This window comes from Salvelinus alpinus, chromosome 12 (assembly GCF_045679555.1).
Source record: "Salvelinus alpinus chromosome 12, SLU_Salpinus.1, whole genome shotgun sequence".
Classification (NCBI taxonomy): Eukaryota; Metazoa; Chordata; class Actinopteri; order Salmoniformes; family Salmonidae; genus Salvelinus; species Salvelinus alpinus.
Window position 1 is genome coordinate 40891350 of NC_092097.1, and position 27959 is coordinate 40919308.

At 43.8% G+C, this 27959-nt stretch overlaps 2 protein-coding genes across 6 annotated transcripts in view; both read left to right on the top strand.

Moving 5' to 3' along the window:
* Nucleotides 1-1327: 1327 nt before the first annotated feature.
* Nucleotides 1328-20375, top strand: LOC139536123 (solute carrier family 25 member 34-like). Of its 2 annotated transcripts, none has more exons than XM_071336319.1 (6): nt 1328-1522; nt 1973-3567; nt 5940-6005; nt 7284-7436; nt 16547-16681; nt 16916-20375. In XM_071336319.1, exons 2-6 carry the CDS (start codon nt 3043-3045, stop codon nt 17141-17143), a joined length of 1107 nt encoding a protein of 368 aa, XP_071192420.1. In that variant the 5' UTR covers nt 1328-1522; nt 1973-3042; the 3' UTR covers nt 17144-20375. The 2 variants fall into 2 exon arrangements, with proteins under 2 accessions (XP_071192420.1, XP_071192421.1); XM_071336320.1 differs by having other exon boundaries at nt 2474-3567.
* Nucleotides 20376-21544: 1169 nt separating this feature from the next.
* Nucleotides 21545-27959, top strand: part of LOC139536125 (transmembrane protein 82-like) — an 8492-nt gene continuing 2077 nt past the window's right edge. The window contains exons 1-5 of one of the 4 annotated variants that reach the window (XM_071336324.1): nt 21545-21846; nt 22010-22082; nt 22255-22471; nt 22640-23057; nt 23607-23791. In XM_071336324.1, the coding sequence (XP_071192425.1) occupies nt 21762-21846; nt 22010-22082; nt 22255-22471; nt 22640-23057; nt 23607-23791 (978 nt within the window). In that variant the 5' untranslated portion in view covers nt 21545-21761. The remainder of the gene's footprint in view (nt 21847-22009; nt 22083-22254; nt 22472-22639; nt 23058-23606; nt 23792-27959) is intronic. The other 3 variants (XM_071336325.1, XM_071336322.1, XM_071336323.1) reach the window with 3 other exon arrangements.

A 27959-nucleotide genomic window follows, 5' to 3' on the forward strand; every position in this document is an offset into this window, starting at 1 on the left:
AACCTGAGAAAAAATTCAACCAGGAAGTGGGAAATCTGAGGTTTGTAGTTTTTCAACTCATGGCCTATCAAATATACAGTGGGATATTGGTCATATTGCACTTCCTAAGGCTTCAACTAGATGTCAACAGTCTTTAGAACCTTGTTTGATGCTTCTACTGTGAAGGAGGGGGGAATGAGGGCTCTTTGAGTCATGGGTCTGGCAGAGTGCCATGAGCTGACCACGTGCGTTCACGTGAGAGTTAGACCTGCGTTCCATCGCATTTCTACAGACAAAGGAATTCTCCTGTTGGAACATTATTGAAGATTTATGTTAAAAACATCGTAAAGATTGATTCTATACTTCGTTTGACATGTTTCTACGAACTGTAATATGACTTTTCGTCTGAAATTTCGCATGGATTGCCCGCGCGTCGTGAGTTTGGATTGTGTACTGAATGCGCAAACAAAAAGGAGGTATTTGGACATAAATTATGGACTTTATGGAACAAATCAAACATTTATTGTGGTACTGGGATTCCTGGGAGTGCATTCTGATGAAGATCATCAAAGGTAAGTGAATATTTATAATGCTATTCGGACATCTGTTGACTCCACAACATGGCGGATATCTTTATGGCTTGTTTGGGCTCTGAGCGCTGTACTCAGATTATAGCATGGTGTGCTTTTTCCGTAAATTTTTTTTGAAATCTGACACAGCGGTTGCATTAAGGAGAGGTTTATCTAAAGTTCCATGTATAATACTTGTATCTTTTATCAATGTTTATTGGAAAACACTACAGTGAATACTACAGTAAAGTCAGTAAAACACTAGTCAGTACTATAGTATTTATACCATAGTATACTATAGTATTTTCATGTTGGGTATTGTGATTTGTTCATGAAGAAATCATTTTATCACCTAATAAAAAGCATAAGCTGGCGGACACAAAAAAGTTGGTAGAGTTGCCGGCTAATGGCGAGTAAACTATATACAAGCTCCCAGTAATGTATAGGGTAAACCAGTTTTTTACCAACCATAATTGCCTACCACCATGACTATATAATACCAGCCTAACTTTAATTAGGGACCGAGTGTAGTAGCCTATAAATGTGTCACTTCTTTTGTTGTGGTTCGCAGATTAACCTGTTTTTCCTTAGCACATGATTAGGAATCCTACTAGACAAATATCTAAACCACAGTATCAGAAGCACAGCAGTGGTCAATATGCTTTTCCCCTTTCCCCCTTTTTCCTGTGTGACACACTTCCACTCCACCCCCTCTCTCATAACTATAACCTTTTACCCAGAGAGAATCAATAGGACCAAGGCAGGGGACAGAGCTGAGCTTTCGATTGGAACAGAGCATTTGAACAAAGCAGGCGATGTGGTGAGGTGTCGGACAGGGTTGTCTGGATTGGATCTGGCCTAAGGCAGTAGGAGGAGACTTTCACAATGAATGGGAGTGCTGGGAACACATGTTTACTGAAGTTGTCTGGCTGTGCAGGAAGGGGAAGCAGAGAGAGGAAAGGAACACAACAAGAGTAAGATCTGCTTCATTTGCTATCAGAAATGAAGATGTTTGTAGATATGTGCAGATTATGCAGTCACTCTGGGGATCAGACTTCAGTGTCTTAAGTGCTTGATTTATAACTTGTGGGCCCTCCTTATGTCCGTAATTGTAGAGTTAGTATATGTATGTGTGTGCTGTTATTGGAAGTTAATGTGTATTTTTCTTTGTACAACAAGCTGTAAAGTGATAAAACTGCAGAGGTGGAAAATATGAGTGTTATGTGACAGTTTTGTTGAGAAGAAATGTAGTGTCAGCTGTCCTCTTTCCTCACTCTCTCCTGTTACATATTATTTAAAGAAAGTGAACCAAAGAAGTAACCAAAGCAAGACATGTAGTTCTTCCTCATAACTCCTCTTTCTAACTCATTACTCCGCATAACACCTCTACATAACTCCTGATAAGTTCGTTCATTATTTTACAGGCTCTGCTGTCTCTCAAGTTGGGCCAGATCTCTTGGCTGGACTTCCTCAATGATCATTGCACATGTAGACATGTTAGCTCAGTGAACAAACACAACCCTTTAACCCATGAGTCTAAGCCCTGTCTAAGCCGGGGGGGGGGGGGGGTTCTACTAAGCTATATGGAATTGTTTTAAGAAGGTCATACCAAGGATCATTTAGCTATTTGATTTAGAATTTTAAGAACCCTTGAAGTGTCAAAAAAATATTTACTAATATTTTTTGGCCTTACTGCTATTAGCCCATACAAATGCATTGAATAACAGATTCACTACATGGAACAACAGATAGTCCACCCAAAAATCAAAAGGAAGTTTGTTCTTATGTGTCTGCCTTATATCTGTGATATATAAGAAACAGGAAACATTATTATTATTATATATTTTTTTAAACATATATTTAACTTTTTTTGGCACTAAACAGTCTCCTTATATACTTCCATTCATTTTTTCAACTGGTACCAGGGGACGTTCAGACGAGTCTTGTGAGGCCTATGGGTCTCCTAGGGGAAAACAACCAACATGTACGTGTTCGTGAGAGTCTCACCTTTACACAGAGGGGTGACAGGCTCTGCTGTCTCTCAAGTTGGGCCAGATCCTTTGGCTGGACTTACTCAATGATCATTGCACATGTAGACATGTTAGCTCAGTGAACAAACACGACCCTTTAACCCAATTCATCAATGTTTTCAAGAACATTGAGGACCTCAAGATGTAACTATACTTATGGACAGACTGGCATGAGGCATCTAAGAACATCATCCCAGAAACACTGAGCACCAATGGCAGAGGAGCACAGTAACAGGAGCACAGGTCACATGTGACGGCATATCAGGCAGTAATCACTGACTTCTTATCATACCAGTCTCCGTCAGCCGTACAGTTCTGACCTCTGTTTCCAAGATTTCATGATCACATGCACCATACCCAGTAGTACACTCCATACCCTCTCACCCATCTGGAAGCCCTGACATAGCCTGGGCAGTGGGTAGACTCATCACGCAGGACAACATTGGACACTCCGCACTTCAGAGATGACCGGTACCCAGCTTCTAAATTACCCTGCCACAGACTCTCCCTTCAGGTCTCCCAACTCCCACTCTATTCAGCTCCATTCAGTTGCCATGACATCCCCAATCCCCCCTCTTTCCCGGGCCGCCACGGTCACCTCGCCGCAGCTCCCTCTGGCCCTGTGGCCCCCGCTGGACTTTGCCTTGGGTGCGTTGTCGTGCTGCGGGGCCTGTGTGTTCACTAACCCCCTGGAGGTGGTGAAGACGCGACTGCAGCTGCAGGGAGAGCTGCGGGCGCGGGGGACCTACCAGCGGCACTACCGCGGGGTGGTCCAGGCCCTATGGGTGGTGGGTAGGACAGACGGGCTCCGCGGGCTGCAGAAGGGGCTCTCAGCTGGGCTGTTGTACCAGGGTTTGATGAACGGTGTGAGGCTGGGCTTCTACTCCTACTGTGATGCCGTGGGGGTCACTGCAGCCCCTGGAGGGAGTCTGATGTCAGGAGCCATCGCCGGGGCTCTGGGGGCCTTCATCGCCTCTCCTGCCTATCTGGTGAGTAGCATGTTTGTTTTGTTGTTTCTCTCGTAGTCAATAGCTTTGTAAAAGGTAAAGAGATATGGAAGGCACTTGGGGTCATAATCTACATACATAACATATATAGCATCTAGAGTATTTACAGTGTGACGTCCCTCCCACTCTGTCTGCTGGGATCTCCTGTTTAGTAGTCTGCTTGTTGCAGGAGGCCAGTGGGCAGAGCTGGGAGGATCGTCAGCTGATGTGGCGCACCTGGGCAGGCTTGGCCTGCAGGCTATAAAGGGAGGCCACATCAGCCAACACTCTCTCTCTTCCCTGACTGGCAGGCTGGTTTCCACCACCTTATGTTTTTTTCGGTCTGTTTTCACCATATAACACCCTCCCCACTCATCCACACACTGCATACACTACTGATCCTACAGACGTCCACAGCTTATGTTACATTGTTGTATTTATTATTATTTAGTTTAATACATGTATTCCTTTATACATTTAAGACATGCGTGGTCTCCCTTTGTTGTTACGAAATATGAGCCAGGTCGTAACAACAGTATTTACCCTACATTGTAAAAACTGATAAACGACAGCAAATCAGCTCAAATTGATTTTAATTTAGGAAATCTCTTCCAAAGTTTTCCCACAGAATAGAGAGATATACTGTATGTTATCGTATACAAACGTAAGCAACGTTTGAATTGATTATGTTTTAGTCAAATGTTATATCTACGGCTTCTTGCCGTCAATTTGCAGTCTACAAATTATTTGTAATTATGTTATGGCCCCCTGACCAAGAAAAAATCGGCCCGCGGCTGAATCTAGTTGATGATCCCTGTGTTAAGGACAGACGCTGGGAGACGAGAAGCAAGTACAGGGAGTGACCATTTAATAAACAATGAACATGAAACAGAACACGGACAGCGTCTGGACAGGGGAAAACAAATCGACAATAATGCTGACACTGGGAACAAACTGAGGACAGACAGATATAGAGGGGCAAACAACAAAGTGAAGGAGTCCAGGTGAGTCCAATGAGCGCTGATGCGCGTAATTATGTTGACAGGTGGGTGTAATGATTACGTTCCAGAGAGGCACTCGAGGGTGCCAGAGCACCAGAGAGGGTGAGCTGGCACAGGCGTGACACACTGCCCTACAGTACGTGCCCCATTTTCACAACAAAGGCTTTTTGAGCACTCAGTGCATCATACCTTATGGAGTATAATCATAAGTGTCATAAATATTGCACCAGCCATGTTCCCTGTTATGAGAACCTGGGGCATTTGTGCAGGTACTGTAAATACAATTATAAACTGGGTGGTTCAAGCCCTGAATGCTAATTGGTTGACAGCCATGATATATCAGACCGTATACCACCGGTATGACAAAACATTTATTTTTACTGCTCTAATTACGTTGGTAACCAGTTTATAATAGCAATGAGGCACCTCGGGGGTTTGTGGTATATGGCCAATATACCACGGCTAAGGGTTGTGTCCAGGCACTCCGCATAAGAACAGCCCTAAGCCGTGGTATATACCACACCCTCTCGTGCCTTATTGCTTAAATCTATCAAGTCAGCCAGTTCAGCGTGTTACGTATCATGTTATGTTCAGGGATGTGATTGTTACTGTGCGAAGGGCAGTTGCTTCTACAGTGGCTGTGTATTTCCCCATGCGTTCAGGCAGTTGCCCCTCACTTGTATAATTTCCCTATAATAACCCATATAATAACCCAAGGTGGCCCTCATATACTCATGCTACTGTTGTTGTCTAGGCTGCATCTGTTGCTCAATACATCAATGTAGCCGCATAATCTCTCCAGCATTCTGAAAACACTATACATATAGATATGTTTCTGAGTATCTGGGTCACTAAATATACCTGGCATGTATCCACTTCCAAGCACTACCCAAAATACTTCCCAGCAGTCCCTTCTGTCCTTTTTGGCAGTGTATGAAGGTAAGCGAGACAGAATAATAGAAAGAGATTTCTGATTACACCCGGTATGTGAGAAAGACCAGGGAGGGCTTGGCCTCCGGAGTATGTGTGCATGTATACTGTGGGAGCCAAACTCATCTCAATAACCTAAGTAACGGTCATTGAGAGAGAGAGTGAGAGAGCGAGAGAGAGAGAGATGAACAGTGAGGAAAGACAGATGTGAAATTGAGGTCATGGGCATCCTGAAGGGGTGTGTGTGCAGAGTGCTGAAAAACGTGTACATGTTGTGTAACTAATACCAGGTGTAACCACTGAACAGTGTGTCTCTATTTATTGACAGGGTTGTGCTTCTTTAATTATAGGGTGATGTACTGCTGAGGCTCTCTTTGCAATGCTGTGTATGTCAAATGTGTATTCAATACATAGAAGAAGCTATGTCTTATTTTTCCTCCACAGGTGAAGACACATCTGCAGGCCCAGACAGTTGAGGCCATCGCAGTGGGTCACCAGCACAACCATCAGGTGAGGGGTGTATGCGTGTGTGTACATGTGTATCACATGTGGATGCAGGACATATGTTCCCTGTGTTCAAGACCTGCCAATATTTTTTTTTGTATTTTACCCTTTTTCTCCCCACTTTTGATCTTATCTCATTGCTGCAACTCCCCAACGGGCTCGGGAGACGAAGGTTGAGTCATGTGTCCTTCGACACATGACCTGCCAAACCGCGCTTCTTAACACCCGCATGCTTAACCCGGAAGCCAGCCGTACTAATGTGTCAAAGGAAACACCGTTCACCTGACTACTGAGGTCAGCCTGCAGATGCCCGGGCCGCCACAAGGAGTCGCTAAAGCGCAATGAGCCAAGTAAAGCCTCCCCCAACCAAACCCTCCCCTAACTGGGACGACGATGGGCCAATTGTGCACCACCCTATGGGACTCCCGATCACGGCCGGTTGTGATACAGCCCACTATCGAACCCGGGTCTGTAGTGAAGCCTCTAGCACTGCGATGCAGTGCCTTAGACCGCTGTGCCACTCGGGATGCCCCATGCCAATACATTTTTAATGATGGCTCTGATATTGCAAAAATCCTGTATTAACACCCTTTCAGTTTCAGAGGTAGGGGCAAACATGCTTTATTTTGTCTTGGTACTCCTCTCACACTTACAATAAAACAGCGTTTCCCAAACTTGGCCCTCGGGACCCAAGGGGTGCACGTTTTGGTTTTTGCCCTAACACTACACAGCTGATTCAAATGACCAAAGCTTGATGATTAGTTGATTATTTGAATCAGCTGTGTAGTGCTAGGGCAAAAACCAAAACGTGCACCTCTTGGGGTCCCGAGGACCCTGCAGTGAAGCTCAAGGCAATGTATAGATCTAAGGTATGCAGGTTTTCTACAGTAAAGTCAACTGGTACAATATCCCTTTGTGTGTGCCATAGGCTGAAGCAATCCAATACCCTGACACACTATCATTTGTGGGCAAAATGTCCACAAGTGATGTAAGTGCAGAGTTCATAACTTAATAGTAGAAAAATGTCCATACTTCAGAGAGGAATTTCCATTTGAAAACACTTTCACATTCAACAGCGAGAAGCACTAGGCTATATATGGTAGCCTACACATGTGGTTCGACACTTCCAGCTTTTCTCCCTCAAAATGTATCTGTCTTCTTCTGAATTTGCTTTACAAGCCAGTTGCCTCTAGCTACAGTTTACTAGAGTATACCTCTCCACACCTTGTGGTAAAAAGAAGCAAAGCACTTTAACTGATGGAGGATCCCCTTTCCCTCCCTCAGGGGGTGTCGAGTGCCTTCGCCAATATCTACTGGCGGGAGGGCGTGGTGGGGCTGTGGAGGGGTGTGAACGGGGCTGTGCCTCGAGTCATGGTGGGATCAGCCACCCAACTGGCCACCTTCAGCTCCACCAAAGAATGGGTGGCACGCCTGCAGGTAACTATAGAAACCATGTATCGCACTCCCAGACTGTGTTGCCTATTGCGTTACAAGCCAGGTGTCACACATGCAGATGACAATTATAGTACAGTACCAGCAAATAAGGATGGTGTATATAGATTAGGGTTGTCTGTTATTGTCATGCAAAATACTGCCGGTCTCACGGTAATTGGCCGTTAATTAACATAAACATGTTTAGCATCCCCAGGCCTCCACTCATACTGCTGCATACTGCTGATGCACGCCTTTGGAATATCTACATTGAAAAAAGTATAAGAAATCAATTTAATATACACCATCACAATAAATCCATTATTTATTTTAGTCAGGTCTAAATAAACATTATGATATGAAGAAAATATATTTCCGAAGAACAGAATATAAGTTGGCCTACTGTATGTTATCTGGCTATGCTCCATGCCATAAGCTGTAGGCTTCTTCATTTAGCTGACAAGATATGCGTATAAATCCCATGCCATTATTTTATATTATATGATTTTAGAGTAAGAAGAATATAATTGAACTTAGCTGAATAAAATAGAAAGGATATTTTTGCCACTCTGGAGCGAGTGCGCATATGAAGTGGCTATGTTGAATGTACAAGTGATCATTTGAAACAAGTCTTATAGAGTAATAGCGGGTAACTGCCCCATACTATATAGCACTAGTGAGCCAAGTTAGGCATGACTTACTATGCACTGAATGGAGCTGTATGCATGCTACAAAATGATGCTGAAGTAAAGACTTTCTAATCAACATTACCTAGCTCTTATATGGAATAAACACCATACAAAACATGGTGTCGGATGAGTGTGTGGGGGCAACTCGCCCCCCCCCCCCCCAAGTTAGCTAGTTTATGCTAACTTGCTTTAGCAACTTCACTAGCAGTAAATGATAGCCAGCTAGCTAGTTAGCATAAGCTGCAAGGAGTGCTAGCTAGCAACCTTACTACCAAATCGTCTGAGGTAAAATACATAAAAAATATTATGTAACTTAATTGCAGTTAATGTTACTTTATAGCCTTTTAGCTATTTTACACAGCATTTAATGTCAAATAAAGAGAGAGCTTTTCAATTGACATCTCTCACCCTGTTTTCAGTCACAGGTGGGGACTGAATTATGTGTGAGCAGTGCAGGAGGGGGGCTCATGAGTTGTGCTCGGGATAACTTTATTTGTGACCTCTGTACAAATTAGAATCTTGCAATAGCAGAGCATAAGAGAGTTGCCACATCAATGTTACACTGAATTAATTAGTTAAGTTAAGTTATTGTTATTGAATGTTATATTCCAATGTTATGTAATGTTATGAGTTATATTCCATTCCAATATTATATTTCAATTCATATTTTTTAAAACAACTATTGAAAATCTTTTGCTCCTGAATGTCATTTTAAAGACTGCTGGGATGTAAAATCTTGCATTATTCAAATCATATTTAGTGTAATTGTACATAATGGATTGTATGGAAAAGGATCCACAAAGAAGGAACAAAGAAAATGAATATTCAGGTGAGTTAAAGAGGGACAAATCTCCTCATAGTGCGGATATTAATGGTGACGTGCAACACCATTTCCCCCATATATTTTATTTAAATAATTAAAATAAGACAACTAGAATTAGCTTTTACGTCTTACTTACTAAATAATTTCTAAATAAAACGGATTAAATTGATTTTAACACGTGTAAAACCATATGCCATAATCTTCTACTGGGGTAATTGGCACCTCCGGGGACTGTTAAGAAACTTTTCTAAAAACAACATTCATGAAATAACAAAAAAAGTGTAAACTGTAGCCATTTATTTCCCTTTATAGTTTATTTGCATAACTTTTGAATGATATAAACCTTAGAATGTCTTAGAAATCAAAACATATGTAATTTATTATTATTTGACCCTGCTGGTCATCTATAAACATTTGAACATCTTGGCCATGTTCTGTTTTAATCTCCACCCGGCACAGCCAGAAGAAGACTGACCACCCCTCATAGCCTGGTTCCTCTCTAGGTTTCTTCCTAGGTTCTGGCCTGTCTAGGGAGTTTTTCCTAGCCACCGTGCTTCTACACCTGCATTGATTGCTGTTTGGGTTTTAGGCTGGGTTTCTGTACAGCACTTTGTGACATCAGCTGATGTAAGAATGGCTTTATAAATACATTTGATTGTTTGATTGATGGGCTGCATGATGCGACTATAGGCTATTGATGATTTGAGAAAGTCACAAAAAAGCTTGCACCCTGTTTAATGCCTCCGGCTTCACAGCCGTTATCTCATCAGGTGATCACATTTTCACCTATCAGAATATTCTCGATTTCATTTTGTCTTTACTAATATGTACAAGTAGTTTCGCTTTAGAATGGCCCGTTATCAGATGGGCAGGAACAGTGGCAGGGGGAAAAAAACATGTCATCTGTATGCACTGGAATAGCGAATGGATGCCGCACGCCTTTCCGCTGGACCGTTTTTCAGTGACGCCTGGTAGGCTACTACGGTTTTATTACTTTGGTGATTAATATGATCAGCTGAGAAATAAATATAACAACACTTATTTCACTCCACTAATCAACCACTATTTGCGGTGCATGCTATCGCTGCGCGACAGGTGATATTCCGCCCAAACTCTGTATGTCATGGGATCTACATCCCTGTTCCTGCAGTGCTTAATTTGATAAACCAAACGAAATCTGTTCGGAAACATTGATAGTATGCAAACATGTTTTCACAATGAAACATATTAAACTAAACTGCTGACAGCCCAACTGCACGCTCGATAAAGAAATAAAGAAGATGGAGGAGATGGAAACGCATTAATTATACAAATATTTAAAAAATGCCCTATTACTAGGCTATTAAAAATCAAATAAAAATGATTTATAATTGTAAACTACCTGTAAGCCGCCCTGCACAATCAATGAACCAACAGCATCGCCTAGGCCTATACGTTCTCCCCCAGACTCATGGATATACATGTTGGAGTGTAGCATAAGGTAACCAGTCCATCCAGTATGGATAATAATACAGTCCACACTCAACGGCGATTGCTCAAATTAGTTTAATTTTGGAGTAAGGCTAGACAAATTATGTACCAAAGACATCTTAAATCAGTTGTGTTTTATGTGTTCTGCCAGCCCAGCCTCACATTCAATTCGTGCATATATGTACAAAATGTATTTCAGCAGATTTCGTGCGTTTTTGTGCATTTTTGGGGTGGTTCAATTCGTTTGAAAATACACGAATTTCTGTGCTACTTAATTCGTGCGAAAATACACGAATTTCTGTGCTACTTAATTCGTGCGAAAAGACACGAATTTAACCAGTAGGCGATACACAAGCCGTTGCAACAACCATAGACGCGATCGCCTGTATTTATTTATTTTACGTTATGAATATATAGATATTTTGTATTTTTTTAACCATTTAACCATAAGAGGTTATATATATATATTGTCTTTATTTAATCCCTATTAAAACATTGTGGTTTTATGCCTATATGTACTGTTTTCGATTTTTCTGAACAGACTTTTCAGGATAGAATGAATGTAAGCAATGCATGATGGTTAATGGTGTTTTATTCGGTTGTAGTTCCATGTATTTCTTAAAAAATAAACGTGTAAACCATTTTTATTGAACAGAATGTAACTGAAAATACAATGGCAGCCTTGCCATTGTCCATCAATAACAAAACATTTTTTTTTCGTATAACATTTGGGGAAACGTATGCAGTCATTGTAGTCTTACATTTTGTTGGCCAACCAAAATTACCAAAACCTTAACCCGTAATAAGGCTAGGGTGGCTGAGTGTAAATACATGGCTCTGAGTGTAAGCACCTTTTCACTAGAAACGTTCTTGTGTTCAAATTACCGTCAGTGCGAAATAGCTAGAAAGCTTTCGTATTTCCACTTGGCTGCACCTACGGTTACGATAACGATAAATCAAGTGCAATACCTGCGTCGACCTGTGTCGAGCAGCAAAACACCGGAAAGCTTCTAGCCTACCGGAAAGTTACAAGAAGAACAAGAATAGTTACCTCATCCGGTCATGTGACACTCTGGATGCCCCCTAAAAGCAATTTCAACCGTTTTGAAAAATGACGCCTGGTAACCCCAAAAAAATACCAGGTGCATGAAAAGTTTGGACTTAGAATATTTTTTAAAAACCTCCATAAATCACTCAGGCCATTGACTCGAGAAGAAAAAACATAAAATATTTTCCAGAAGAAAAAACAGAATATTTTTTGAAAACCTCCATAAATCACTCAGGCCAGCACCCATTGATTTGGGGCGGTAGTATAGTGCTCCCAGAGCGGGTATGGAAGTCTGGATCCCCCCTAAAAGCATTTAAGGCTCTGTGTGTCTTTAAGCACCATACTTTTTCACTCCATCCTTGCTGTGTGTGTGTGTGTGTGTGTGTGTGTGTGTGTGTGTGTGTGTGTGTGTGTGTGTGTGTGTGTGTGTGTGTGTGTGTGTGTGTGTGTGTGTGTGTGTGTGTGTGTGTGTGGAGAGAGCTTTTCTTTGACATCTGTTTAGCGAAATTACTGATTTACAGTTCATGAGGGTTGACCGATTCACACATTTAAAGTTTTGGAAAGATCTGACTTTTTTAAACCTTCGAAACAGCACCTATGACCCCATTTTAAGGCACTTCCGGTTGGCACAGGAAGCTATAAGTAAATACATATCCTGATCGGGGTATGCTTTTACAGAATCCTGAGTTTTAAGTCTATACGTTAAGAACTGACTGATTTACACAGGGTTGAATACACTATATATCACAAACTGCTGGTTGGGTATGGCAAAACACTTTTAGGGTGATTTTATCACTTCCGGTTGCTCCAGGAAGCTTAGAATCAACACAGGTAGACCTCATAGTGGCTTGATGGATTGTCATTGAAGACAGGTTCATAAGACATTCATAACCCACATAGGCTTCAGGTTGAATTTAGGGGTGCAGGCAATGTGTTCCTATGGGGTGAGATGTCATTGTAAACTGTTTGATGTAAACACCTTCTTTTAACTGTTAAGGGTTAATGCCACACGGTCAATGTTAGGCTTGCACAGAGACCTTAGGAACGTTCCTGAGGTCAAATTGTGCTTCTAAACCTTAACAGTTCTCTCTCTGTCTCCCAAAAGCAAAAGACTTGAAATGTAGGTCAAGGGTCATCTTCTTGTCACTGTCGCTGCGCTCAGACCGAGCAAGCTACGGTCAAGCAGGGCATCTCGTTGAACTCGGCACGGCTATGGTGATGTCATTTTTAGTGGTGATTTCAGAATGCTATTTTGGTGGTTTTTCACTGTTGAAACATATTGCAAATGCACAAAAGTCAACTAGCAAGTCAGTGTCCATCAGCCAATTACATATTTTCAGACACCAAACTGATACCATCTGACTCCAAACTCACTTTTTCCAACTCGTTTAGAAGCCAACTATCACATATTTCAGAGCAGGCCCAAAATTCACAGCGCCTTCCATTTAAACCATAATAAAACAAATAATACGTAGTTATGTTCTAGCTGCGGGTCCAGTTTTCACATTATGTTTAGCCCTATGTGAGGCGACCTCGAATCCCAAGTTTCGGCTCGATAGGTCATTCGGTGCCCGAGCAAAACCTTAATTGGTGCTGAAATTCCACTTTTTTCCATGCCTTGCTACGGGGTCCTTGAATGAGCTATCGGACAGAAATGTCGGGGTCCGTCTCTATGGGCCGAGCCGGTTTCAATGCACCTAGTCTTGCAACTCTGGGACTTTTCTAAATGTCACCATTTTGTAATGCTCAAAATGAATTGAAGTCAATGCAAATGCACCGAGGCTTTTTATCGGTCCGAGAACCTTCTAGAGCCACATAACTCACCGTGCTTAATCGACCTGAGCTCTAGAACAGGTTTGTAAAGTTTCAGAACTCTAGGTCTGACGGTTCTTTAAAAGTTCAAACAAAAGTAACTATTGCAGGCACTGTCTGCCTCTAAGCCCCTCAGTGTGTCACTCCATCCTTTCTGTGTGGGTGTGTAAATTTTTCCTTGAAATCTGATGGGATGAATGACTGATTTACAGTTCATGAGGGTTGCCTATTCACATATATTAAGTTTTGGAAAGATTTGACTTTTTTAACCCTTCGAAACAGCCCTTTTGACACCAATTATGGCACTTCCGGTTGGCACAGGAAGCTGAAAGTAAACATATATCCTCATTGGAGTGGGCTTTTACAGAATCCTGAGTTTTAAGTCTATACGTTAAGAACTCACTGATTTACATAGGGTTGAATGCACTATTTCTCTCAAACTGCAGGTTGGGTATGGCAAACACTTTTAGGGTGATTTAAAATCGAATCTTTAGAATCGACACAGGTAGACCTCATAGTGGCCTGATGGATTGTCATCGAAGACAGGTTCATAAGGCATTATTAACCCACATAGGCTTCAGGTTGAATTTAGGGGAGCAGGAAATGTATTCCTATGGGGAGACATGTCATTGTAAACTGTTTGATGTAAACACCTTCTTTTAACTATTAAGGGTTAATGCCACACGGTCAATGTTAGGCTTGCACAGATCGGGAGGACCTTAGGAACGTTCCTGAGGTCAAATTGTGCTTCTAACCTTAACGGTTCTCTCTCTGTCTCCCAAAAGCAAAAAAATATGAAATTGAGGTCAAAGGGTCATTTGGGTCCTTCTTCTTGTCCCTGTCGCTGCACTCAGACCGAGCTAGCTACGGTCAAGCGGGGCATCTCGTTGAACTCGGCACGGCCTGGAGATAATGGCAATGCCATTTCAGGCTTTGTGTGTCTTTAAGCACCGTACTTTTTCACTCCATCCTTTTATCCCCTTTTCTTCGTGGTATCCAATCGCTAGTAATTACTATCTTGTCTCATCGCTACAACTCCCGTATGGGCTCAGGAGAGACGAAGGTCGAAAGCCACGCGTCCTCCGAAGCACAACCCAACCAAGCCGCACTGCTTCTTAACACAGCGCGCCTCCAACCCGGAAGCCAGCCGCACCAATGTGTCGGAGGAAACACCGTGCACATGGCCCCCTTGGCTAGCGCGCACTGCCCCCGGCCCGCCACAGGAGTCGCTGGAGCGCGATGAGACAAGGATATCCCTACCGGCCAAACCCTCCCTAACCCGGACGACGCTAGGCCAACGGACCTCCCGGTCGCGGCCGGCTGCGGCAGAGCCTGGGCGCGAACCCAGAGACTCTGGTGGCGCAGCTAGCACTGCGATGCAGTGGCAGAGCTTCGAGACCCACTTAAAAAATGTTCGTCTGAACACACTGCAACTGGATCTGTAACTTTTTTTTTTTTAACTCCTTTTTGTGAACATGACCAATTTGTCAATGTACGATTTCTCTTAAATTACGATAGATAAATGGCTGGTTCTTTTTTTCCTGACACCGTATGCTTATGTACTTTGACGTGAAGCGGTCAAATTAGCACCCTACTTTACGTTTTTGACCTTTAATCCCAGAAAAATTGCCATAACTCAAAAAGCGTTGAGGCCTCGACGCCATCTTGTTCGGGGCCAACTGTCCATTACGTCTTCGAAATATTTTCCGTTTAGGAGAAAAGGCCACATGCATTTGCAATGTGCTTGTGCATTTGCAATATTATTTATTTTCCCTCTGGTGGGAATCTCCTAGACTGCGGAAAAATGACCAAAATGTGTTATTTTTATAAAACGGAAACCGAACGTCCGAGAGATTTAGTTTGATGACTTCCTGAAAGATCTCTCCCCCGCGCACGGCCCGACGCCGTCCGCGAATTTTAGAAACGTTGCAGGACGTCTAGTAAGGGACCTTACATTTGCAATGTGGCGTTTCTCACTAACCATATGGCGAGTGCTAAAATGTTCCCTTAAGGTATGGAAAGGCCTTGGAAAGGCCATAAGTGTAAGCCAACATAATTCATTATTTTACATTAACATGTAATACATGCATTATGAAGAAAATGGTGTAATTTAGGCTCCACGAAATATGAAATGGGTTATGAAGAAAATCGTGTATGGTTGCCTACATGACAAAAAGGCGTTCTGATTACAAGTGCACCAGTATCCAAAGTATTAAGCGAAATCAAGCACAGAAAACAGCATTGGCATTAATAAAACAATATTTCCCACGAATTAAGTCGCAGGTAAATGTGCGTCTTTTCTCAAAAATTCTGTTCAGCAAGTCTAAAACAGTACATATAGGCATACAACGACACATTTTAAAACATGGTTAAACAAAGACAACATTTCTGTATATTCATGACGTTGAATTAGCCATTAAGAAGAACAAAAATGAAATATAAATGATCGCGTCTATATGGTTGTTGCAAAGGCTTGTGTCGCCTACTGGTTAAATTCGTGTCTTTTCGCACGAATTAAGTAGCACAGAAATTCGTGTATTTTCAAACGAATTTAACCAGCCCAAACCAGCCCAAAAATGCACAAAAACGCACGAAATCTGCTGAAATACATTTTGTACATATATGCGCGAATTGAATGTGAGACTGTGTTGGTTCTGCCATGCGTAATATGCGGTAGGCTATGTATTGTAAAAGGCACACTCATTTAAACAAAATGTAATTGGGCTTATACGCCTATGCATATGGATGTTTTGAATGAATCATCACCTTAGAAAGCTCTCCATTTCGTTGTTAGGCTTTGAAACAACATCCACAACGACCATGTTTTACACTCAGTTTCAACAGCAGCAACTTTTTTCTTCAAATTGATCATCACGGTGAGGGGAGTTTTAAAAGCAGGATACTGTTTTGATGATGTGTTTGAAGTGATTTTCGATTGCATGTGCATTGATGTCAGAGTGGTTAGAGGGAAAGTAGAGCCCTGAGTACCAGGCCATTAGCGACCTGGTGGTCATTAGCAAGTTGGGTACTACCAAAGCATGTCCAGAGTGCTAAAAGGAGACTACCATGACTCAATGGCCATGTGGAATTTTACTGCAGTCATGAATCATGACTGCTGGTGTGGCCATAATACAGTGACCAGTCCTAATCTAGAACGATTGATTGTTTCTGAGTTGATTGTTCTTTTACAAGGTACATATGATACAAGAAGCCAACAAGATATGAATAATCTGGCACCCCTACAGTTAGTTGATTTCTCTCTGTGTCTTTGTAGTGGTACAGTCCAAACAGCTGGCTGGTTGCCTTGACAGCTGCCTGTATCAGTGGAGTCGCAGTGACAATCACCATGACCCCGTTTGATGTCATCAGCACCCGCCTCTACAACCAGTCAGTGGATGAGCATCATAGTGTGAGCCTTTTTTCAATATCTTGTTGTCTTTCACCCATCATTATTGGCATTGCCCAATTCACCCTGATATTCCCTGGCCTCTCTCTTGGCTTCTAAGTACCTTGCCTTCTCCATATACTGTACACCCCTAGCTCTTAGCTGTTCAACTCAAATATATATAAATATCTATACTGTAACTATCTATAGCTGTTGAACTCACAGTTTTATCCTCTGCCTCTCTTGCCTGTCTGTTAGGGTCGTCTGTACCAGGGCTTCTCAGACTGTCTGGTGAAGGTGTGTCGGACCGAAGGTCTGCTGGGGCTTTATAAAGGCATGGGCCCTGTGTTCTTCCGCCTATGCCCTCACACAGTTCTCAGCATGCTCTTCTGGGACCTGATGAGACAGAGAGCCTTCCAGGACGTCCTGAACCAGAGCCGAAGAGAAGAGGATATTCAGCCAATCCTGGAGGACAATGGAAGTTGAATAAAAAAATTATGATTAATTACTAAACCCAACAGGTTTCGGTCTATTTCCTTCGTCAGAGCCAGACCTGAGACAGAGGGCCTCATACTGTACATGGACAGAGTTGAGGTTTAATAATTGACAGATCCATTGGTGAAGAGAAGGAGAGACATTGAGGAGTAGACACTCTTGCTGTCACGCCCTGTCCTTAGTTATCTTTGTTTTCTTTATTATTTTAGTTAGGTCAGGGTGTGACATGGGGGATGTTTGTGTGTTTTTGTCTCGTCTAGGGTGTTTGTATTGTCTAGGGGGTGTTTGTAGAGTTCATGGGGTTGTGTTCATTGTAGGTGTTTATGTAAGTCTATGGTTGCCTAGATTGGTTCTCAATTAGAGACAGCTGTCTATCGTTGTCTCTGATTGGGAGCCATATTTAGGCAGCCATAGTCATTAGGTAGGTTGTGGGTGATTGTCTATGTGTAAGTTGCCAGTGTCTGCACTTATTGTTTGTATAGCTTCACGTTCGTCTGTTTGTTGTTTTGATTAGTTTGTATAGTGTTCGTTTCGTCTTCATTAAAGAAGAATGTATTGTTATCACGCTGCGCCTTGGTCCTCCTCACTTAAATGTTACGACGAACGTGACAGAATCACCCAACAACCATGGACCAAGCAGCGTGGTAAGCGGCAGCAGCTACAGGAGCAGCGATCGCAGGACTTATGGAATTGGGAGGAAATTCTGGACAGCGGAGGACCCTGGGCACAACCGGGAGAATATCGCCGCCCTCGTGAAGAGCTGGAGGCAGCTAAAGCCGAGAGGCGGTGGTATGAGGAGGCAGCACGGAAGATTTCTTGGGGGGGGGCTAAAAGGGAGTGTGGCGAAGTCAGGTAGGAAACCTGCGCCAACTCCCCGTGCTTACCGTGGAGAGCGAGAGTACGGGCAGACACTGTGTTATGCGGAAGAGCGCACGGTGTCTCCTGTACGTGTGCTTAGCCCGGTGCGGTACATTCCAGCTCCACGTATCAGCCGGGCTGTGCCATGAAGCCGGCTCAACGTATCTGGCCTCCAGTACGTCTCCTCGGGCCGGTGTACATGGCACCAGCCTTACGCATGGTGTCCCCGGTTCGCCAGCACAGCCCAGTGCGGGCTATTCCACCTCGTCGCATTGGCCTGGCTACGGGGAGCATTAAACCAGGTAAGGTTGGGCAGACTCGGTGCTTAAGAGCTCCTGTACGCCTTCACGGTCCGGTATATCCGGCGCCACCTCCTCGCCCCAGCCCAGTACCACCAGTGCCTACACCACGCACCAGGCTTCCAATGCGTCTCCATAGCCCTGTTCCTCCACGCACTCGCCATGTGGTGCGTGTCTCCAGCCCGGTACCACCAGTTCCGGCACCACGCACCAGGCCTACTGTGCGCCTCAGCCGGCCAGAGTCTGCCGTCTGCCCAGCGCTGTCCGTCTGCCCAGCGCCGTTTGAGCTGCCTGCCTGCCCAGCGTCGTCTGCGCTGTCCGTGTACGCCTTCACGGTCCGGTATATCCGGCGCCACCTCCTCGCCCCAGCCCAGTACCACCAGTGCCTACACCACGCACCAGGCTTCCAATGCATCTCCATAGCCCTGTTCCTCCACGCACTCGCCATGTGGTGCGTGTCTCCAGCCCGGTACCACCAGTTCCGGCACCATGCACCAAGCCTCCTGTGCGTCTCCAGAGCCCTGTGCGCCCTGTTGCTGCTCCCCGCACTAGCCTTGAGGTGCGTGTCCTTATCCCGGTACCACCAGTTCCGGCACCACGCACCAGGCCTACTGTGTGCCTCAGCCGGCCAGAGTCTGCCGTCTGCCCAGCGCTGTCCGTCTGCCCAGCGCCGTTTGAGCTGCCTGCCTGCCCAGCGTCGTCTGCGCTGTCCGTCTGCCCAGCGCCGTTTGAGCTGCCCGCCTGCCCAGCGTCATCTGAGCTGCCCGTCTGCCCAGCGCCATCTGAGCTGCCCGTCTGCCCAGCGCCATCTGAGCTGCCCGTCTGCCCAGCGCCATCTGAGCTGCCCGTCTGCCCAGCGCCATCTGAGCTGCCCGCCTGCCCAGCGCCATCTGAGCTGCCCACCTGCCCAGCGCCATCTGAGCTGCCCGCCTGCCCAGCGCCGTCTGAGCTGCCCGCCTGCCCAGCGCCGTCTGAGCCGTCCGTCTGTCCCGAGCCATCAGAGCCGTCCGTCTGTCCCGAGCCGTCAGAGCCGCCCGTCTGTCCCGAGCCGTCAGAGCCGTCCGTCAGTCAGGAGCCGCCAGAGCCGCCCGTCAGTCAGGAGCCGCCAGAGCCGCCCGCCAGACAGGAGCCGCCAGAGCCGCCCGCCAGTCAGGAGCCGCCAGAGCCGCCCGCCAGTCAGGAGCTGCCAGAGCCGCCCGCCAGTCAGGAGCTGCCAGAGCCGCCCGCCAGTCAGGAGCTGCCAGAGCCGCCCGCCAGTCAGGAGCGGCCAGAGCCGCCCGCCATTCAGGAGCTGCCAGAGCCGCCCGCCAGTCAGGAGCCGCCCGCCAGTCAGGAGCCGCCATTCAGTCCGGAGCCGCCATTCAGTCCGGAGCCGCCCTTCTGTCCGGAGCTGCCCCTCAGTCCGGAGCTGCCCCTCAGTCCGGAGCTGCCATTCAGTCCGGAGCTGCCCCTCCGTCCAGTGGCGCCCTCTACGATGGTCTTCAGTCCGGGACTCATTGCAAGGTTCCTCGTTCCTGGGAGGCCCCCTAAGCAGGTATTAACTATGGTGGAGTGGGGTCCACGTCCCGCACCCGAGCCACCGCCGTAGGAAGGCCCACCCGGACCAACCCCTTCTGTGTCAGGTTTTGCGGCCGGAGTCCGCACCATTGGGGGGGGGGGTACTGTCACGCCCTGTCCTTAGTTATCTTTGTTTTCTTTATTATTTTAGTTAGGTCAGGGTGTGACATGGGGGATGTTTGTGTGTTTTTGTCTCGTCTAGGGTGTTTGTATTGTCTAGGGGGTGTTTGTAGAGTTCATGGGGTTGTATTCATTGTAGGTGTTTATGTAAGTCTATGGTTGCCTAGATTGGTTCTCAATTAGAGACAGCTGTCTATCGTTGTCTCTGATTGGGAGCCATATTTAGGCAGCCATAGTCATTAGGTAGGTTGTGGGTGATTGTCTATGTGTAAGTTGCCAGTGTCTGCACTTATTGTTTGTATAGCTTCACGTTCGTCTGTTTGTTGTTTTGATTAGTTTGTATAGTGTTCGTTTCGTTTTCGTCTTCATTAAAGAAGAATGTATTGTTATCACGCTGCGCCTTGGTCCTCCTCACTTAAATGTTACGACGAACGTGACACTTGCACTCACTCAGTGGTTGACAGGAAGGATATGTAATGGCTTGACATACATCACTTAACTTGACTTAAACAACTTGATCCATCTCTGGTTTATTTTACTGACACTGCAAGTTCCTGGACAGTGATGTTGAAGGAGGATATGGAAGATGAGGCTCACTCCATGCCTTAAAGGGGCAATCTGCAGTTGCTATATACATTTTTGGACTTATACATAAATTATATGTATCCATTAATTCTTAAAGAATATATCTTAGAATTTCTTCATGAGCTTAGTTCAAATGGAATACCCCATCAGAACCCAAAATATAAGCTTGTTTTACTCCAGTGTTTGTAAACAAAGTGTAAATGTAAATAAACACTATATATCCTCAAAACATGGTTACAACTATAATTTTGATATCATGGATGGTCAGTCTTGCATCCATAGTTCTGTCTATGAATTTAAGAGTGGTTACAATTCTCCAGCCACATCCCTCAACTTTGACCAAAACAGGAATCAGGGAGTTCTCTTTTATTTTTTTAATGGATTCAACTGCTGATTGCCGCTTTAAGATCAAAAGTCAAACTGTGCACAAGAAGGCCCATTATTAATGAAGCAAGACGAAGGTTGGTCAGATCAACAATTCTGTGTAATATGTGCCTTTTATTCTAGGTTAGTGACCTAGATCATTTTGAGGCAACAGTTTTACTGATATGTTTGTCGTTTCCATGTAATGTGTGAAAATAAAAATGCTATGACTTGTGCATGTCTGAAGATGAGAAACATTTAAGATAATTTGAACTAATTTAAGTATATGTATAATTATATTGAATTTCTATTAATAAAGACCATTCTACTTTAAAATTGGAATACACATCCGTTTAACATTCACAGACCCCATTGACAGCACAAATGAGTAGCTTCTGAGAATGCATTTCTTAAAGACAACAGCCTAATCGAGCAGATTCCCTTGATGCGATTTCAGACAATCATCTATTGCAACCCCTTTTGATCATGAAACGTCTAGGCCTCCTCAGACAGGGGGGGCACACGTCAGACCACAATCATACGACCTTTGAAACGTCAACATGGAGAGAACACATAAGTGATCAATACGGTGAAAATGAAGGCAACATGAAAACCATCTGAAGAGTTTCGTGTTGCGGAGGAAAGGATACTAATACGTCCTACTTGGTCACTGCGTGTGTTGCGGAGGAAAGGATACTAATACGTCCTACTTGGTCACTGCGTTTCTAATCAATAGCAATATCACTGTACATTTTGGATCGAAGTTTCTAGCATTGGAGGATTAACAAATACTTGCGCGGATCGTGCCAGTCAGAAAAAACGAACAAATGTCAATGTCTCCCTCAAACTGGCTAGCGTGGATCCCGGTGTGGCTGCCATTTGACTCCAACCCTTTTGATTGTGTATTGCAAGGTGAGTCGCTATACGGTTATACATTTATCCGTTCGCGTCTATGTTATTGCACCGGTTTCATATTAAGTCCTTGAATTATGGTGGTGATGATGAAACGATCATGTTCAGAAACTTTATTGGTGATGATGATAGTAACGCGCGCGTGTGTGCGTGTGTTCCTCAGGTCTGGTTGGTGCATGTGGAATCTCAGTGTTCTATAATCTCATGAGAGTTCACCTACTCTTTCAGTCAATCAGGTGAGATACTGTTGCTTTTTAATATATATTGTCTCAAAACAATAAATAACCTCTACCGTGTTTATGAATAACCTGTGTTCATGAATGCTTACATCAAATGCAATGTTGTATGCGATAGTGCATATGTGTACAACGTTATTGGTGTACACTTAACTTAATCTCTCCCCTGTAGCAGTGGTTCTGGATGTAATGGGGACAGTAAAGACAAGGGAAGGTCAGAGTCTTCGCCTGCAGCAGGGAACAAGCCGTTGGGGGGACATGGGTTGAGTGGTGTGCTGCAGTTTTGGTTCCTGACTGGCCTCCTGTCTCTGGTCGGCCCCCGGGTCTCCTCCCTAGTGGTCCTGGAGTTCTCCCTCAGGGCCGTCGCTGCCTGGATCACTGCAGGACCGGTGAGACACACACAAACACGCACACATCAACACAGTGTGTTTTATATTGTTTTTTGGTTCCTTTTGTAAATATGGTATTGTCATTCATTGTTCTATAAATGTATTCCTTAATCCATGCGTTAATCTGTCTGTCTGCCTGCCTGCCTGCCTGCCTGCCTGCCTGCCCAGGATGTCCTCCCAGGCAGCACCAAGCTCATGCTGGTCCAGTGCCAGTTTTCTCTAGGCTGTGCTCTGAGCTGCAGTCTCCACTTCCTCCAGGAGGGGGCTCCCCATCGCTCCCTCAGCCTCCTGCTGGCGGCTGGCCTCAGCTGGCTGCTGGCGGGTCACTGCCACCTTCTCTGGGGCCACGTCTCCAGGCTCTACCACCTACACAGCTCCCAGCGCTACTGTGGGGTCTGCATCACCCTTCTGAACTCTGGCCACTCCCTGCTCCCCTCGCTGCAGAGAGCCGTGCTCCTGGCCTTTGCCGTGGCCGGCATGGCCAGCCTCGCCAACGTGCACCACCACTTCCTGTCCGAGGCGGAGTCTCTGAGGTTCTGGACACCACTGACCATCTGCTACACCCTGTTGGTGGTCTACGTCCAAGGTGATGCATCACTTAGATTGACTTGATTTCCATTGAAAGTCTTAGCAGCCCAAGGAATGAATTGAATCAATCAATTGAGAGAAGTAGCACCACAACAAGTAGAATAGCCTCTTAAATATCAGGGTCGTGTTCAGTAGTGAGGAAACATTTCACAACAGAGTGTAATGGGGCAAGTACTACCTCAATTTGTCCAATAAGAACACAGATTTTAATGTTCAGTCACAAAACTTTGCAGTGTGCCCTACTGAACAGAATCACCTTTATTCTCCATGTACATTTACACATACCTGAATTTTACCCGGTGATATGGTGCAGCTAGTGATAGACAACAATTAGAGACAGAATACAGACAGCGGAGTTTACACAAAGTTTACATACATTATATACAAATAGGTAGAGTGAGCATAGAGCTATAAGAGATTAAGCAGTGGCTCTACAAATATACAGTTGATATACAGTGGATGTACAAATGTACATTATCAGTATACATTTATCTAGCACCCTAGTAGTGTCACGTTTGTTCATTGTCTTCTCTATTGCCCTCCACAGAGGAGCGGAATCGACGCCCTGGTAGTGAGGCCTTGCTGCACACGGTGGCTTTGCGTCTGGGAGCCCTGCTGGTGCTCATGCTGATGGTGGGCCGCTGGACCGACATGCTCCACATCCTCATCACCTTCCTGGGGGAATTTGTCTGTCTGTTGCCTTCTCAGGACCTCCTCAGAGCCCTGCCCCAGGTTAGTGTGGCTCCACAGCCTGTACACATCTCACTCTTGCTCTGTGTTCGCTCACTTTCTGTCTCTCTCTCTCTCTCTCTCTCTCTCTCTCTCTCTCTCTCTCTCTCTCTCTCTCTCTCTCTCTCTCTCTCTCTCTCTCTCTCTCTCTCTCTCTCTCTCTCTCTCTCTCTCTCTCTCTCTCTCTCTCTCTCTCTCTCTCTCTCTCTCTCTCTCTCTCTCAATTCAATTCAATTCAATTCAATTCAATTGACTTTATTGACATGGCAAGTTATTATTACTTACATTGTCAAAGTATACATATCGAAAAATTTTAATAAAATATATATGTATATATATACACAAAATATATATATATTTATATATAAATAAATGGTGGGATTAACAGCAATAATAATAGTAGTAGTGGACATGGGATTACCATTAATAACAGCTACAACAACAATATTAATCAGAACAACAATACATTAAAGCAACAGTAGTAGACCAGTGTCAACATGACTGAGAAGACACATGACCTGGTACGAAAGACAAAACAAAACTAAGCTAAATGGGAAATATTATCAACATTACTTTGCATTTTTCACTGGCTGTCCCTCAGGCTGTGGCAGGAGGACACATATTTGGCTGCCAAAACTGCACATTTTGGCTTTTCACCCAATAAATATTTGAATTTTTCTTCATCTTTTATAGTTTCAAATTCTTTGTATTGAATTATAATTTTGGGAAAGAAATATGCTCTTAGGTCTGAGTATTTGTCACAGTGTAGTAGGAAATGCACTTCTGTCTCTACCTCTCCCCTGGAGCAGAGTGAGCACAGCCTGTCCTCCCCGGGCAGCCAGGTTTGTCTGTGACGACCGGTCTCTATAGCCAGACTGTGCTCACTGAGTCTGTACCTAGTCAATGTTTTCCTCAGTTTTCTATCAGTCACAGTGGTCAGATAGTCTGCCACCATGTACTGTCTGTTTAGAGCCAAATAGCATTGAAGTTTAATTTGATTTTTTGTGGTGTCTTTCCAATAGGTTATATATTTTTCTTTTTGTTTTGTGATGATTTGGTTGGGCCAGATTTTCTGAGGGCTGTCCCGAGGCTCTATGGGGTTGGTTTGGGTTGGTGAACTGAGCCTCAGAACCAGCTGGCTGAGGGGACTCTTCTCTGGTTTCATCTCTTGACATTGTAGAGCTGTGTGATGGAATGTTTTAGGGTCACTTGTTTTTAGATGGTTGTAAAATTTGATGGCTCTTTTTTCTATTCGAATGAGGAGGGGATATTGGCCCAATTCTGCCCTACATGCGTTATTTGGAGTTTTTCTTTGTACTTGCAATACAGTCTTGCAAAACTCTGCATGCAATACTTCAATTGGATGTTTGTCCCATTTAGTAAATTCATTATTAGACAGCGGACCCCATACTTCACTGCCATATAGAGCAATTGGTTCTATAACTGATTGAAAAATTTTGAGCCAGATTCTAATTGGAATTTCAATTTTGATGTTCCTTTTAATGGCATAGAATGCTCTTCTTGCTTTGTCTCTCAGCTCATTCACAGCCATGTGAAAGCTACCTGTGTTGCTGATATTTAGTCCTAGATATGTGTAGTTTTTGGTGTGTTCTAATAGAACTGTGTCCAAATAGAATTTATATTTGTCATCCTTATTTCCGGACCTTTTTTGGAATATCATTATATTTGTTTTTTTTAGGTTAACGGTCAGAGCCCAAGTCTGACAGAACCTGTGAAGATGATCTAGGTGTTGCTGTAACCCCTCTTTAGTGGGAGACAGCAGCACCAGGTCATCTGCGTACAGCAGACACTTGATTTCAGTGTTGTGTAGGGTGATACCAGGTGCTGCCGATTCTTCTAATGTTTTTGCCAATTCATTAATGTAGATGTTAAATAATGTTGGACTTATTGGGCAGCCCTGTTTCACTCCCCGCCCCTGAGAGAAGAAGTCTGTTTGCTTGTTGCCAATTTTAACCGCACATTTGTTTTTAGTGTACATTGATTTAATAAAATCATATGTTTTCCCTCCAATACCACTTTCTATTAGTTTATAAAAAAGACCTTCGTGCCAAATTGAATCAAATGCTTTCTTGAAATCTACAAAACACGAGTAGATTTTGCCTTTGTTTTGGTTAACTTGTTTATCAATTAGAGTGTGGAGGGTGTAAATGTGGTCTGTTGTACGATAATTTTTTAGAAATCCAATCTGGCTTCTGCTCAGGACGTTGTGTTCGTCAAGGAAATGATGTAGTCTGCTATTTATAATACTGCAGAGAATTTTCCCCAAGTTGCTGTTAACGCATATTCCTCTGTAATTATTTGGGTCAAATTTGTCTCCATTTTTATAGATTGGTGTGATCAATCCCTGGTTCCAAATATCGGGGAAAATACCTGCAGTGAGGATAATGTTGAAGAGTTTGAGTATAGCCAATTTGAATTTGTGGTCTGTATATTTGATCATTTCATTTAAAATCCCATCAGCACCACAGGCCTTTTTGGGTTGGAGATTGCATATTTTTTCCAATAATTCTTCTTCTGTAATTTGGGTATCCACAGGATTCTGATAGTCTTTGACTGCTAATTCAAGGATTTGTAATTTATCTTGTATATCTTTTTGTTCTGGGCTCTTTGTTATATTGCTGTAGAGGTTTGCAAAGTGATTTCTCCACATATCCCCATTTTGGATAGCCAACTCCTCATGATGAGGTTTGTTTAATTTATTCCAATTCTCCCAGAAGTGGTTTGATTCTATGGATTCCTCAATTCCATCCAGCTGATTTCTAATGTGCTGTTCCTTTTTTGTTCTTAGGGTGCGTTTGTATTGCTTCAGTGTTTCCCCATATTGAAGGCGTATATTTTTGTTGTCTGGTTCTCTGTGTTTTTGATTAGATATATTTCTCAATGACTTTCTTAGATTTTTGCAATCATTATCAAACCATTTTTCATTATCTGTTATTTTTGGTTTGCTCTTATGCTTCTTTAGATTAGCCAAGGAGGCTAATTTGTCAAATATAAAGTTTATGTTCCTAACGGCCAAATTTACACCTTCATTGCTGAAGGAGAATGTTAAGGCTAAAAAGTTGTCCAGGAGAGATTGTATTTTTTGGCTACTAATTGCTTTTTGGTAGATGTCTGTACTGTTTGCACTCCATCTATAGGCTTGTTTAGTACCATGTAATTTATTGGGCCATGATGCTTCATGGTTGGGTTCTGCTCTTCTCAGATACACTGTGATTTTACTGTGGTCTGAGAGAGGTGTTAGTGGGCTGACTGTGAAGGCTCTGAGAGACTCTGGGTTTAGGTCGGTGAGGAAGTAGTCTACAGTGCTGCTGCCAAGGGATGAGCTGTAGGTGTACCTACCAAAAGAGTCTCCTCTCAGCCTGCCATTGACTATGTACAGACCCAGTGTTCGACAGAGCCTCAGGAGCTGTAATCCATTTTTGTTTTTCACTTTGTCATAGTTGTTTCTGTGGGGGTATGTGGGGAGGGAAAGGTTATTGCTTCCTGGTAGGTGTTTATCCCCATGACTGTTAATAGTGTCTTGTTCTTCTGCTATTCTAGCATTCAGGTCTCCACAGACCAGTACGTTGCCTTGGGCCTGAAAGTGACTAATCTCTCCCTCTAGAATGGAGAAGCTCTCTTCGTTGAAGTAGGGTGACTCTGAGGGGGGAATGTATGTGGCACAGAGGAAGACATTTTTATCTGTCAAGATAGCTTCCTTGTTGATTTTTAACCAGATAAAGAATTCTCCTGTTTTGATCAATTCGATTGAATTAATTAGTTCAGATTTATACCATATTAGCATTCCCCCTGAGTCTCTGCCCTGTTTGATTCCTTTTAATTTAGTGGATGGTATGATTATCTCCCTATAACCTAGTGGACAGCCAGTGGAAACATCACCTCTGCACCATGTTTCCTGTAGTACTAAAATATCAACATCATCAATTTCTTTCAGGAAGTCTGGGTTTCTGCTCTTTAGCCCAAAAGCAGAGGACTTCAATCCTTGTATATTCCAACATGCAACGTAAAAAGACTTCATAACTTTTTTTTTTCTCTTTTCTTTACCTTTCAAAATGAGACAAACACTCACAATCCAAGAAGAACCATTAAAATAGGATTTTTCAATTAAAGTAAACTCTTATTTTGCAAATGTGATTTGTTTATCATTTAG

Coding starts and splice junctions, on each gene's coding strand:
- LOC139536123 (XM_071336319.1), top strand. CDS start 3,043: ATGACCGGTACCCAGCTTCTAAATTACCCTGCCACAGACTCTCCCTTC. Junction 3,568..5,939: donor TCGCCTCTCCTGCCTATCTG/GTGAGTAGCATG, acceptor TTTCCTCCACAG/GTGAAGACACATCTGCAGGC. Junction 6,006..7,283: donor GTCACCAGCACAACCATCAG/GTGAGGGGTGTA, acceptor TCCCTCCCTCAG/GGGGTGTCGAGTGCCTTCGC.